We start from the raw sequence: 16007 nt of genomic DNA, 5'->3' as shown, positions 1-16007 counted from the left end.
GACCAGCATCTGAACACCAATCCAGCAACCTCCGAATGCATCTATCCTCCCACTATTTTGACAGACTATCATCAGCCTCCAACTTCTAAAACTCGGCTGACAAAATGAATTTCAACCAATATTCTTCTAATTAATGAGATTGATGAAAGATGAAACTCCGTTCTATGTTTCTATGTTTCAATCTTGCCTTCTTTGTTTTCTATTTACATAGCAATGGCTTAAAATATGGGTAATATAATTGTTTGTTATTTGTTGATGAGAAATTGGGGAACAAGAGTGGTGTTATATATTTTCATTTGAGATAATGAAGGCAGGAAATGAAAATGAAGCCAATGTCTGGGAAGCATTTTGAAAAACAATTCTAAAAAGTATTTTTTAAAACCGTTTTATAATATTTTGTGAAATAAAAAATTGTTTAAAAACTTGAATTTGAGACATTTTTAATTAATTTTTTTATATATATTTATTTTTAACCAAAAAAACAACTAAAATATGTATCTTATTTTTTATTTTCAAGAACTGCAAATCGTCTTTTGCTTTTTGATTACCTAACACGTTCTCCAGCCTCTTGTTCTTAAAAACAGAAAATTTGTTTTTTAAAACAGTTTACAAAGACCCAAACCCTTTCAAAATAGACCCGACCCGCCAGCAAACTACCTCTAAAATGGTTACTGAATTTCCAAGAAGATTATATTTATGATATAAAATTTATATTTAATACTTACCTATATATAACTATTCATTCACAAAATACTTAAAACAAATTCAAAAATAATGGTCCGCTCCATTTGGAGTTAATGAGCATGGCTGGGGAAGCCGAAGGATGCTCGGTTTACAGATGAACCAAACATCTGGAAACCCAAATATGATTAACAACGGAGAGACACTTTTAAGAACAGCAAAACTAGCTTATCCAACATAAACTACGGAAGTAGGAGGAACTTATATTAGGCTGACCAAATCATCTTAGTGAGAGACTTGGATTTCCCCTAAATTGCCAGCTGCTCCATTGGGAAAGACACAAGGCAAATATACTGGCAAATATGAAATATTTGGTGCACCCATAATTCAAACCCAACAGCTACAATGAGGCCAATATAGGCCTGGGCAACACATTTGGGTATATGCACAGTTACCAATTACATGTTATAAACACAGGCATGGCATTGTAAGTGCTTCACATTGTGAACATTCGATAATTTTATCATCCATTCCGTGCACCACCAGTCATTAGTTTGTACCCCATTTTCAAGAGGGGGAATCTGCAAAGCAAATCATCAAATCACCTTCTCTTCCAGGATAGGGAGATGTGGTTCTTCGTGCCATTCCCAGCTATAACTTCTTCCCTGTAAAGGACTCCCAAAGTTAGATGTTTGTTGGAATGCGTCGAAAAACCCACACTAACATTAGCATAAGATAGCACTAGTCTCATTGGCTTGTGCGAGTAATGATAATTTAAACTACAAGAAACAAAAAACCTCATTCGACTTGAGATTCTCTCGACTTGCAAACCTAGACTTTTCAATACAATGCTTATTTGTTATAATTTGAGTATAACTGAACTTGAAAAATGAATGCTTGTGAAGGATGGTTAATATTAGGTGTCATAGAACAAAGGAACTACCTGAACTGACACAATAGAGTTGACATAGTGGGGGCAGGGGCTTATAAGGGGGTCCTTGGGGCCTTCCCAGCACACTTTCAAGGCTCACCCCATTGGTCCCTCCTGTCCCACACCTCACATTGTAGACTTCAATATTGATAGTCAAATCATAGTTAATCAATACAGACAGTCAACAGCACACTGAGGACCATATGCAAGAGAAGCTTGGAGAATAGAATTAACAACTGCCACTCAAAAAGTAAAAAGGTTTCTTTAGATGATAAACCAACAATGTTTCATAAGGTAGCACTATTAGTTCTATCTTTCAATGAGATCCACGTGGTAGATCATCGAATTAAATAGCAGAATGGTTGCAACTTATTGCTACTTATTGGCAACTGAACCAGGCAAACAGAGGGCATGGTAGTGTCACCGCCAGAACAAACCCAAGGCTTATTGTAATGATCTTGACAGGTTATAACCAGAGTCAGAAACCGTGAATATGCTACCAATTTCTTGATATATTATATATTGTGACATATAAATATTCTTGTATGTCCTAAGCACTCCACCATAAGAGACACCCAAGCAATAAATCCAAACTCAATCTCCCCTTTTTTTTTGAATAGGTAAACTCAATCTCCTAAAGTGGAAACGTAATAGACAAATAAAAAAAGCTTAGTGGTGCCTTGAGTTCAAATCATGATTCAAGAGTAATGCCATTGCATAAGGCAAGCCCTCGCTTAACTGCACCTGCCAACATCTTGCCTACCCCCAATTAGATGGCATTCTGCAGTAACAACTTCTCCCCTGGAGCAACAATGACATAACAATGCACCTTACTTGTGTTCGAACACAAAGAAACACAAGTTGAAGTTGGAAAATGCGATAATAGATTTGTTGCCCTTGTTCCAAATGATTCAAAGTACAGATGGAATTCCATGCCATGTCCAAGAATCAGAATGTAAGAAGAGAAAAAAAAAACTTTACATTTATTAAAGTAAGATGTCTTATCTGCAAATCCTACAAAAAATAGTTTGATAGTGGAACATTATACCCAAGAACACATTTAATTCCAACACCACAACAGGCAACAATCAGAATCACAACCACAACATGATGCTGTAGCCCAGAAGCTTCCACATGTACAAATGCCTCTTTCTCAATCATTAAATTTTTTTTACCAACAACATGAAAAACAATCCCAGACTGCAAATTACTTCATAAATTTCACATTGTAAACAACTAAACTAGTGAACCTAGCAAGTTCAACCTAAACAAAATTATCAAGAACTAATTCTGCCTACATAGCCATAACTCCTTTTGTCATTTCCTGACAACCAATAATATAAAATGACTGATCTGATAAAAAAACAATAATATAGATACACTATAGGACATTTACCCAAGGCACGTATAATAGCATAAATTTGATGTTATCGGATTGAAAATTAGTCATTTCCATAACTAACTCATCTTTATACATCATTGGTAATTCATATTTATAATTTTCTAAATCCATTTGCCTTCCATTTTTCTTTTTTATTTCACCCAGCAACTCATCATATCTCGTTATAATAAGAAGCTATATCAAGTATATATGTACATTAATCACACAAATTGCAAAGTGGGATGGTTTCTCACTTTAGAAACTTCATAACAATTTTTTTAAGTCAGCTTTAGAATTCCTTTTTAGTTTCCATGAAGGTCATGATTCCATCTTAACATCATTCCAAGCAAGAAACTGAAATATTAAAACTCAAAGGAGCAGAATTCAAAATTTGTAGGAGTATTTTGACTTGGTTTCAATCGGAAGCACAGAATTTGGTAGAATATAAGATTCAGGCCAAAAAAATGTAAGATTGAATCAAAATCATAAGGTTTAGCACCAGATGAATTCAGATTTAAGGCCTCAATTGTAAGCATAAAGTTCAAAGCTTCAGTTGTAGCGCAAAATTTTGAGTTGTTCCATAGCAACAATTATTCATCTAAAAATATTGGAACTGCCTCAAATGATTAATCAATTGGATCAGTCAGCGAATACAAGAAGAGGAAATGATGGAGCTCACCTGAGCCAGATGCAAACTTGGGGTGCTTCATCTTCTCAAGCTCGAGCTGAGCATCCATGAACATATGCATCCTCTGAACTTCCAGATCCTTAGTGAACTCCATCTTCTGCTTCTCCAAGTCCATCATCTGCTGCTGCTTCGCACACTCAATCCTCTCATAAATCTCCCCAAACTTCAAAATCGCCCTCGCCAATTCCCTACACGCCGCTCCATCCGATAAATCCATCGAATCCATCCGATGCTTCCTGACCCGGCCATCGAACACCACGTCTTCGTCATCGCCGTCGTCAAGGCCTCCGCCGCGAGAGCTCTCCGTCGACCCCGCCGACTGCAGCCTCGACTTCGATGACGATCCGCCGGAATACACAACGGCATTAGGGTTATGGTTGGGGCTAGGGCTGATCTTGTCCTTCCCAGCCTTCACGGTGAAAGTCACGGCGGGGGACTTCCGCTGCGCTGCCGCCGCGAATTTCTTCCCTCCCGGAGCTGCCGCCGCCGCGGCGCCGATCAGGTAGTCGAGGCGGGAGTAGAATGGCCAGGAAGACGGCGCCGGCTTCGATTTCTCGAGCTTGTACTTCTTCTTCAAGGTGTCGATCCGGTTCTTGCACTGGATGTAGGTCTTCCGGGGCTTTACTCCGTTCTGGCGACTGTTAACGGCGTCAGCAACTTCCTTCCAGTCCTTCTGACGGAGGTTACCGCGGTTGAGCTCCAGATAACGATCTCCCCACGCCTCCACTAGAGTCTCTGTGGCGCCTTCGCTCCAGCAGTCCTCACGGCCCCCTCCTCCTCCTCCTCCTCCTCCGCCGCCGCCGAAGGGGTGGTGGTGGGACCGAGGATTTGGATGAGCGGCCTGGTTGTCCATGAGACAGAGCAGCGGATTTGGAGAGGGGAGAAGAGGACGGTATATGGAAGTTGGAAGAGTTTTAGGGGTGGGTGTTAAGGAACGCCGGACGTGGAGGGGAAAAGGAAGGGATAAGAATGAGGAAGCGTCCCCACCATCATGGTGTGAGGCGCAGAGTCAGCAAAGGGACGCCGTCGGCAGTGCATCTCTCTTTCTCTCTCTTAGGAAAATGACTTGTTTTGGAGAGTTACGCACGCACTTCTCATCTCAGCTTTCATGTGCCTCTTTGGGATTGGAGCTTCATGCCCTCCCTCCCTCATCTATGTGGAAATTGGAATCACCTCCTCAGTGAGTCAGTATCAAAACCACACGCCGTTCATTTATTTGTGTATAACGCTAAACCTTTGTAAAAATAATTTTTAAGGTTTTTCCGATATAAATAATATAAATTAGTTATTTATTTAATGTGTTAAATAAGTTTTTTTCAAAGAAAAATTAATTGAAGCTTTTGATTTTAATAAAAGCATGTTTCATTATTGATTTTATGTATTACATATATATATTTTTTAAATAAGATTAATTTTAATAATTTTACCATTCTAATTAAATGAATATTTCCTTTTTTTTTGTATGTGATATAAGGTTTTACATTTCCTAAGGATAAAAAAAATTAGTTGTTTCATCGTTTAATTCTTCGTCTCAAATTGTGAATGGAAACATATTAAAATCGAAAATCACTCTGTTTCACAATGCAAAAATTTTTCTATTTTTTTGTCTTTCAAAAAACTTTTATTTTCAAATTTTCTCGATCTTTCTTTTTCAAAAGAAAAGTAAAAGTGAGAGAGATGTCTTTTTCTATAGTTTTTGGTCTGTTTTGAGTAATTCTAACTCCTAAAAATTACTTATTTGATATTTTATTTGGTTAGATAGGATTAGGTTAGCCTAACTTAGACACCCATCCAACTCCATCAAATATTGACTTTTAAATATTATTTTTAGAATTAAAAGAAAATTTTGAAACAATGCTTGTATTTATTATGATGATATTATCTTTACTAATCATTTATTTCTTGTATAATTATTTGGATCAAGGATGATGTTTCATTATCTTATCTTGAAAAGACATGAAGATGTAATCATTTCTTATATGTTGTGTTTTGTTACTCATGATATTTTGTTTAAATCACATATTAAGTGTCGTTTAGATTTTTTTTACTAAAAATAAAAAAATTTAAATAAAGAAAAAAAAGAACTTTTGTACTTTTTAAAAACTATATTTAAAATATGTTTTCAAACATATCATGTATTTACTGATCATTTATATAGGAATTCTTAAACTTTTTACAAGATTTTCTATTTAAAATTTTTCAATATCTAATTTTTTTTTCATTGATTTTTAAAATTACAACTTTTTAAATACAAGTCTTTAAGAATTCTAATATTTTATATAAAACTTATTATTATTTTATACCATTAAAAAATGGAAGGTTAATTCAAATAGACATTAAACATTAAACTCAGTCATTAAAAGAGGACAATAATAATTAAATATAAATCATATGAAATTTGTAAAACAACTAAATATGAAAAGTAGAACTACTTATGAGAATAAACCAAAATATCATTATGAGTATAGTAGACATAAAAAAATTTAGTAAATTAAATTACTACTAAATTAGTCTTCAAAATTGTGACTTCTTTGTTTAACAAATTTTATACTTGACAAGTGATTGGTCCTACAAATAGAACTCGTGGCATGCAACTCAAAAGGTGATACACGACAAATTTTGAAAGGTTACAAAATTAAGTCTTCAAAATAAAAAAATATTTAAAGTCAAGAGGGAATTAGAAAAAAAAAAAATCTCTTATTGACAAATTTCATAAATAAAGAAAATAAATCTTTCAATAAAAAAGAATTAAAAAATAAATATTCTTTAATTAGTAAATTTCTTTAATGCAGGAAACAAGTTGCTAAAATCAATGACCAAAGTTTTTTAATTAATCAACCAAAAATCCAAATTTAATTTTCTAACTTCACCTATAAATAATAATGACTTCCTTCAATGAAAGGGATCGAAAAATAACAACTTCACATGAGAAAAAAGGGTTTCACAAAATACCCTTACAAGTTCCAAAAAAACACAAACGTGTTACACACACATTCTTTCCTATTCAAATTCATTTAGGTACAAGCCACTCTAAGCCTCGATTGATTTTTAAAAAATAATAATAATAATAAATAAATAAATAAAACACTTTTTTTTATTGTTTTTCTGATTGTAATAAAACTGAATGAATTAGAAGAAAAATATTTTTGTTATAGAATATTATTACCAAGTCTATACCCCACAATTATTTTTAATACAATTTTTTTGCTTACATATTTTTTCTATAGTTTTTTTTTTTTTTGTAGGATTTTATAAAATTTATGCATATAAATTTCTAGCAAGCCTAATGGGACATCTCTGCTTCTCATCTCTTTCACTAAAAAAAATAATCATTACTAAGACGATGACATCTAAAAAAAATCAAGTTGTGCATGACAAGATTGTCATTGTTCATTCAACACACTACTATTACACTTTCAGTAAACCCAACAAGTAAGCATACTTGTTTGCTAAAATTAGTAGAGATGAACAACAAGTACTAATCGCTCATCACCTTAACCTCTTTAGGGGAAAAGGGTCAAAGTTCTCATGGTAAAGGAAAACCACCTTTCAAGACTAAAGGACTTTGGTGATAAGTCCTTCTAATCTATCGTCGATGTCAACTCTAACGTCAGCTCATACTTTGGATCACAAACTAGGAGGTCAAATGGGAATAACTCCTCCAACCATTTTGACTCTTTTACTTCTTCCTTCTCAGTAACTATGTCGATGATGACAACTTAAGCTATATTTGTAAAACAAAAAAAAGTAGTTGAGATGGCTCATGTCATTACTAAACTCACCATGATTATTGAGGAGAAGGATCAACAAATAGTTCCTCTCATGAATAAGGTCGAGGCTTAGGTACAAAATATGATTGAGTCAAGCCAAGGACTTACTCACCCTCGAAATTACTTCTCTAGGTAATGGACCACATGCATCTAAGTTGGTGCAAATCAGGAGACAAATAGTTGAATCTGTCGCGATATCTTCCCAACAACTTCAAGACATGATAGATAACTAACAACATCATAGCATAGTATGGTAGACTATCACAAAAAGCATTCATTTACTCTAAACCTTACACTAATAGGATTGATAACCTATATATATTTACGGGTTATCAACCTCCAAAGTTCTAATCATTCAAAGGAAAAAGAAATCTAAAGAAATATGTTGCCTACTTCGTCAAAACATGCAATAATGCAAGTACAAATGGTGACTTCTTAGTCAAACAATTTGTTTGTTCCCTTTGAGGGAACACTTTTGATTTGTACATAGACCTTACACCCGAGTACATTAATAGTTGGGAAAAAATGGAGTGTAAATTCCTCAATTTCTTATATAGTACCTAATCAACTATAAGCATTATAGAGCTTACAAATACTAAGCAATGAAAAGGCAAGTCGATCATTGACTACATCAATCGTTGATGTTCTTTAAGTCCTGACTAAAAGGATAAGCTATTTGCAGTGTTAGCTATGAAGATGTGCATACAAGGAATACATTACGGTCTTCTATACATCATCTAAAGGATAAGACTTCGCACCTTTGAAGAGTTGACTACTTGAGAACATAACATGAAACCTAGCATAGCCAACCATGGTGTAAAGAAAAATCTTATTATTGACCATCAAAGTGAGAGAATCCATAGAAAGAGAAGTGATAATACCTTAAAGATACCTATTCAGGAGTTAATGACAATGAATGTGACTCCCATCAAAAGTTCAACACAAGATAAAAAGAAAGAGGTAAGAAAGACTTAACCAACCCAAGAAAAAAAAATGTATCAAATCATCTTGAAGGAAATAAAGGAGAAGAAGTATTCTTTTGTTAACCCCAACGAAATAGGTCGTGTTGATGATTTGAAGTACTATCATTACCACCAAATTGTTAGTCACCTCGATAGAGAAATGTTTCTGATGGGAAAATCTCAAATCTTTATGTTTCCTAAGTCCAGATTAGGTTAGGAATATGCTTGATTATCCTAAGCTTTTTCTAAATCCTATGCACAAAAAAAAAATATATTACATTTTTAAACTTAATAAGGATTTAAAAAATGTTAACAAAAACCATACTAGAGATTCAAATGTTCTCAAATCAAATCCACACAATGAATATGAAGAACGAAGTTGCAAAAGTCTCATAAACTCGAAGTCTTTTGCCTAATAACTCAAACCTTAACCTTGACACACTTCTGGCGGGGATGGAATAAATGGTGGAGGCTATGTCTTCCCCTCTCTCTAAAGGTGTGAGACAACTCTCTAGAAAAAGTTATGGAAACTCGAATCCTCTAAGAAGTATTTATAGGGTTCCCTACTAGGCTTAAGTGACTTGATACACTTTCGATAGGGATGAAAGAGAGGGTAAAAACTATGACTCTCCCTCTCTCTAGAGGTGGAAGACGACTCTATTGAAAAAGTTATGGAAACCCTAATCACCTAAGGGGTATTTATAGGGTTCCTTAATAAGCTCAAGTTAATTTATAGAGTTCTTTATTAGGCTTAAGTGACTTGAGCCCACTATGGCTCAAATCACTTAAGTTAGCCCAAAATAGGTCTTAATTGATTAATTAACCTAACAATGTCTACTAATTAATCAATTAACCCAATTTAGAGACCTTGTTCAATTACCTTTGTGCAACTTTGCGTAATTACCAAAACACCTTTATGCACAAGAGTGATCTTAGAGCCAATTAGACCCTCATAGCTTGTGCCAACAATATGTATAAGCTCAAAGCAAGGGAACCTATAGGAGTATTTACTCCCTCATAATTTAATGTGAAGTTGATTCAATATCTCACTATAAAAAATCAACTGAACTCAAGTATTCTATGAAAATAATAAAGAGAAACTATGTGCTTAAGTTCGTGACCTGCTATCAATTGCAATTACTCTCCCCATGAATTGGTAATTGTAATTTAATAAGAAGAAAACTATTAGCCTTTCAAGAGTGCCTCTACTATCCTTAAGTTACAGATCTTCGAGTTACAAATCCTCTTATTTTGTGTTCAACTGACATATTTTAGCTCTCTAAGAGTTTATGTCAAGTTCCACCTAAGGAACTATTATGACCATAGTTTACATGAACACACCTCCTTGGGATCAACCAAAAGGACATGTTGTCTCAATCCCATGAGATATCATGGCACCTCTATTAAGAATTCCTATTGTTACCGGTTTCTATCAACAATGACTCAATTCATATGAACTATATGATCAACTTACGATCCCACCCGTAGGTCAAAGTCACTACTAACTTTAGCACAAACTCAATATTCTCTAAAAGTTGAGAAATAACATAATGAAGCAACTTGGTGAAGTCATAACTACTTGATAGTTTTATGTCACGACTCTCCATATATAGTCCTGTTCAATATGTAACCATACACACTAGTGCACTCACCATGGGAAAACAATCCCAATAACCAAGACCAGTCATCCCTCCAATTAGGAGGTGATATACTACAACCTCTAATGAGTTGCCCAGACCAATGAATCGACTATGAACAAGTCATATATTTGTAAGAAACCCATAACTTGAATCCTTTGTACAACTCCTAATGCACGAAGGGGTGGTGGTGGGACCGAGGATTTGGATGAGCGACCTGGTTGTCCATGAGACAGCAGCGGATTTGGAGAGGGGAGAAAAGGACAGTAGATGGAAGTTGGAAGAGTTTTGGGGGTGGGTGTTAAGGAACGCCGGACGTGGAGGGGAAAAGGAAGGGATAAGAATGAGGAAGCGTCCCCACCATCATGGTGTGAGGCGCAGGGTCAGCAAAGGGATGTCGTCGACAGTGCATCTCTCTTTCTCTCTCTTAGGAAAATGACTTGTTTTGGAGAGTTATGCACGCACTTCTCATCTCAGCTTTCATGTGTCTCTTTGGGATTGGAGCTTCCCATGCTCTCCCTCTCTCATCTATGTGGAAATTGGAATCACCTTCTTAGTGAGTCAGTATCAAAACCACACGTCATTTATTTATTTGTGTATAATGCTAACCCTTTTTAAAAATAATTTTCAAGGTTTTTCCGATATAAATAATATAAATTAGTTATTTATTTATGTGTTAAATAAATTTTTATCAAATAAAAATTAATTGAATCTTTTGATTTTAATAAAAGCATGTTTCATTATTGATTTTATATATTAAATATTTTTTTAAAAAATAAGAATAATTTTAATAATTTTACCATTCGAATTAAATGAATATTTCCTTTTTTTGTGTGATATAAAGCTTTACATTTCCTAAAAATTCAAAAAGAAATAGTTATTTCATGGTTTAATTCTTCGTCCCAAATTATGAAAGGAAACATGCTAAAATCGAAAGTTTCACAATACAAATTTTTTTTTTCTTTTAGAAAACTTTTTTTTTTGAATTTTCTCGGTCTTTCTTTTTCAAAAGAAAAGTAAAAGTGAGAGAGATCTCTTTTTCCGTGGTTTTTAACCGGTTTCTACTAGTTCTAACTCCTAAAAATTACTCCCTTTATATTTTGTTAGGTTGAATTGGGTTAGGTTAGCCTAACTTAGGCACCCATCCAACTCCTACAGATATTGACTTTTAAATATTATTTTTAGAATTAAAAGAAGATTTCCAAACAAAGCTTGTATTTATTATGATGATATTATGTTTACTAATCATTTATTTCTTGTATAATTATTTGAATCAAGGATGATGTTTCATTATCTTATCTTGAAGAGACATGAAAACATAATCATTTTTTATATGTTGTGTTCTGTTGCTCATGATATTTTTTTAAAATCACATATTAAGTGTTCGTTTAGATTTTTTTTGTTAAAAAATTATATAAAAAAAAAACTTTTGTTCTTTTTAAAAACTATATTTAAAATATGTTTTCAAATATATAATGTATTTACCGATCATTTATATAGGAATTCTCAAACTTTTTACAAGATTTTTCTATTTAATTTTTTTTAATATCTAAATTTTTTTTTCATCGATTTTTAAAATTACAACTTTTTAAATACGAGTCTTTAAGAATTCTAATATTTTATATAAAACTGATTATTATTTTATACCATTAAAAAATGGATAGTTAATTCAAATAGACATTAAACATTAAACACGGTCATTAAAAGAGGACAATAATAATTAAATATAAATCATATGAAAATTGTAAAACAACTAAATATAAAAAGTAGAACTACTTACTAGAATAAACCAAAATATCATTATGAGCATAGTAGACGGAAAAAAAATGTAGTGAATTAAATTACCACTAAATTAGTCTTCAAAATTGTGACTTCTTTGTTTAACAAAATTTAAACTTGACAAGTGATTGGTCCTACAAATAGAACACGTGGCATGCAACTCAAAAGGTGATACATGAAAATTTTTGAAAGGGTACAAAATTAAGTCTTCAAAATAAAATAAAATCAAAGATTTAAAGTTAAGAGGGAATTAGAAAAAAAAATCTCTTATTGACAAATTTTATAAATAAAGAAAATAAATCTTTCAATAAAAAAAATTAAAAATAAATATTCTTTTAGTAGTAAATTTATTTAATGAAGGAAACAAGTTAAAATCAAGGAACCAAATTTTTTGAATTAATCAACCAAAATTCCAAATTTAGTTTTCTAACTTCACCTATAATAATAATGACTTCCTTCAATGAAAGGGATCAAAAAATAACAACTTCACATGAGAAAAAAGGTTTCACAAAATATCCTTACAAGTTCGAAAAAAACGCAAGTGTTACACACATTCTTCCTTATTCAACAAATTCATTTAGGTACAAGCCACTCTAAGCCTTGATTGATCTTTAAAAAAAAAAAAAAATCAAGAAAACATTTTTTTTTTTTTTTGTTTTTTGGATTGTATTAAAACTGAATGAATTAGAAGAAAAATATTTTTTTTATAGAATATTATTACCAAGTCTATGGCCCACAATTATTTTTAATACAATTTTTTTGCTTACATATTTTTTCTATAGTTTTTTTTTTTTTTTTGTAGGATTTTATAAAATTTATGCGTATAAATTTCTAGCAAGCCCAATGGGGGACATCTCTATTTCTCATCTCTTTCACTAAAAAAAAAAAATCATTACTAAGACGATGACATCTAAAAAATTCAAGTTGTGCATGACAATATTGTCATTGCTCATTCAACACACTACTATTACACTTTTAGTAAACCAGACAAGTGAGCATACTTCTTTGCTAAAATCAATAGAGATGCACAACAAGTACCAATCACTCATCACCTTAGCCTCTTTAGGGGAAAAGGGCCAAAGTCCTCATGGTAAGGAAAACCACCCTTCAACACTAAAGGACTTCAGGGATAAGTCTCTTTACTCTATCGTCGATGTCAACTCTAAAATCAGCTCATACTTTGGATCACCAACTGGGAGGTCAAAGGGGAATAACTTCTCCAACCATTCTGACTCTTTGACTTCTTCTTTCTCAGTAACTATGTTGGTGATGACAACTTACGCTACATTTGTAAAAAAAAAAAAAAAATAGTTTGAGATGGCTCATGTCATCACTAAACTTACCAAGATTATCAAGGAGAAAGATCAACAAATAGTCTCTCTCATGAATAAGATCGAGGCTTAGGTACAAAATATGATTGAGTCAAGCCAAGAACTTACTCACCCTCGAAAGATTACTTCTCTAGGTGATGGACCACATGCATCTAGGTTGGTGCAAATTAGGAGACAAAACGTTGAATCTATTTCGATAACCACTATCTACCCAACAACTTTAAGACATGATAATTAACAACATTGGAGCGTAGTATGGTAGACTATCACAAAAAGAATTCATGTACTCTAAACCTTACACTAAGAGGATTGATAACCTATATATGTTTATGGATTATCAATCTCCAAAGTTTTAGTCATTCAAAGGAAAAAGGAAATCTAAAGAAATATGGTGTCTACTTCGTCAAAACTTGCAATAATGCAAGTATAAAAGGTCTTAGTCAAACAATTTGTTTGTTCCCTTTGAGGGAACATTTTTTATTTGTACATAGACCTTGCACCCGAGTACATTAATAGTTGGGAAAAAATGGAGTGTGAATTTCTCAATTGCTTATATAGTACCTAATGAACTATAAGCATGATAAAACTTACAAATACTAAGCAATGGAAAAACGAGTCGATTGTTGACTACATCATTAATTGTTGATGTTCTTTAAGTCTTGAATAGAAGGATAAACTATTTATAGTGTTAGCTGTGGAGATGTGCATACAAGGAATACATTAGGGTCTTCTATACATCCTCTAAAGGATAGGACTTTGCACCTTTGAAGAGTTGACTACTTGAGCACATAACATGAAATCTAGTATAGCCAATCATGGTGCAAAGAAAAATCTTATTATTGACCATCAAAGGAAGAGAAGCCATAGAAAAAGAAGTGATAAGACACTAAAGATACCTATTCAGGAGTAAATGATAGTGAATGTGATTCCCATCAAAATTTTAACACAAGATAAAAAGAAAATGTAAGAAATACTTAATCAACCCAAGAAAAAAAAATGTATCAAATCATCTTAAAGGAAATAAGGGGTATTTATAGGGTTCCCTAACAGGCTCAAGTCAATTTATAAGGTTCTCTATTAGGCTTAAGTGACTTGAGCCCATTATGGCTCAAGTCACTTAAGCTAGCCCAAAATAGGTCTTAATTGATTAATTAACCTAACAAGGTCTAATAATTAATTAATTAGCCCAATCTAAAAACCTTGTTCACTTATCATTGTGCAACTTTGTGTAATTACCAAAACACCTTTGTGCACAAGAGTGATCTTAGAGCCAATTCAACCCTCATAGCTTGTGCCAACAATATATATAAACTCAAAGCAAGGAGACCTATAGGAGTATTTTCTCTCTCATAATCTAATTGTGAAGTTGATTCAATATCTCACTATAAAAAATAAACTAAACTCAAGTATTCTATGTAAATAATAACGAGAAACTATGTGCTCAAGTCTGTGACCTGCTATCAATTGCATTTACTCTCCCCATGAACCGGTGTTTATAATCTAACAAAGTGAAAGCTATTAACCTTTCAAGAATACCTTTACTATCCTTGAGTTACGGATCTTCAATTTACAAATCCTCCTGTTTTGTGTTCAACTGATATATCTTAGCTCTCTAAGAGTTTATGTCAAGTTCCACTTAAGGAACTATTATGACCATAGTTTTCATGAATACACCTCCTTGGGATCAACCAAAAAGACATGTTGTCTCAATCCCATGAGATATCGTGGTGTCTTTATTGGGAATTCCTATTGTTACTGGTTTCTATCAATAGTGGCTCAATTCATATGGAATATATGATCAGCTTACAATCCCACCCATAAGTCAAAGTCACTACTAACTTTATCCCAAACTCAATATTCTCTAAAGGTTAAAAGATAACATAATGAAGCAGCTTGGTGCTGTTACTACTACTTGATAATCTTACGTCATGACTCTTTGTAGTCCTGTTCAATATGTAATCATACACACTAGTACACTCACAATGGGAAAACAATCCCGATAGCCAAGACCAATCATCCCTCCAATTAGGAGGTGATACACTACAACCTCTAATGAGTTGCCTAGACCCATGAACCGGCTATGAACAAGTCATCTATTTGCAAGGAACCCGTAACTTGAATCCTTCGTGCAACTCCTAATGCAGCCAAGTCATGTACAATGCAAAAAATACAGGCTAAAGCACTTACAAGGTATAATGCATGAAAATGTGATAGATAAAAGTGAATTAGAACTTTATTAAATAATTAATAGAAATCCACATGTTTCTTACATCATGTCATACTTTTAATGACTCTATCGTAATAGTTTAATCTTTAAAAAGCTCATAATAAACCATACGAAACAAGGAAGGATTCATTTGGATCTTGATGAAGTAGTAAAGTTGAATCATACTACTATCACATTTGGATCATTCAATCCTATTTCATCACATGCTCTACCTAAGACACCAAGAGCATGTTTTGGTGTTGCTCTATGTGAATCACCTAAGCCAAAGCAAACACAAGCATGGTTTTAAAAACCGGACCAGATCGACCGGTCCGACCGGTCGAACCGTCGACCGATGAACTATCCGGTTCGGCCCGCTCAATGAACCGTTTTGTGATCAAACCGGCATTGAACCGTTCAAACCGACGGTTGAACCGTCGAACCGGACGACCCGTCCGGTTTTTTGCAAACCAATCACACCTTAGATAACAAGTTTTTGTTTACTATGTAAAAGGCTCATTCCAGGCCCAATGCTTACAAACTCAACCTAATAAACCATCTTTGGTCCAAGCCACTAGGCCTAATCCAATGATAAGATTATAACACTATTATTTGGGCCATGCCTACAAGCCCAATTTGCT

At 33.6% G+C, this 16007-nt stretch overlaps 1 protein-coding gene across 1 annotated transcript; it reads right to left on the bottom strand.

Moving 5' to 3' along the window:
* Positions 1-1015: 1015 nt before the first annotated feature.
* On the bottom strand, positions 1016-4869 carry LOC100253914 (trihelix transcription factor ENAP2). The gene is made up of 2 exons (XM_002270356.4): positions 3673-4869; positions 1016-1346 (listed from the first exon to the last, which is right to left on the bottom strand). The coding sequence occupies exons 1-2, from the start codon at positions 4532-4534 to the stop codon at positions 1333-1335; spliced, it is 876 nt and encodes a 291-aa protein (XP_002270392.1). The 5' UTR covers positions 4535-4869; the 3' UTR covers positions 1016-1332.
* Between the last annotated feature and the right edge of the window lie 11138 nt (positions 4870-16007).

The sequence above is a fragment of the Vitis vinifera genome, chromosome 8, assembly GCF_030704535.1.
Source record: "Vitis vinifera cultivar Pinot Noir 40024 chromosome 8, ASM3070453v1".
Taxonomy (NCBI): Eukaryota; Viridiplantae; Streptophyta; class Magnoliopsida; order Vitales; family Vitaceae; genus Vitis; species Vitis vinifera.
Note: the sequence above shows the minus strand (reverse complement) of the source record. Positions and strands in the feature narration are given on the sequence as shown.

Excerpts from the sequence above, each read along its gene's own strand:
- LOC100253914 (XM_002270356.4), bottom strand. The coding sequence starts at position 4,534 with ATGGACAACCAGGCCGCTCATCCAAATCCTCGGTCCCACCACCACCCC.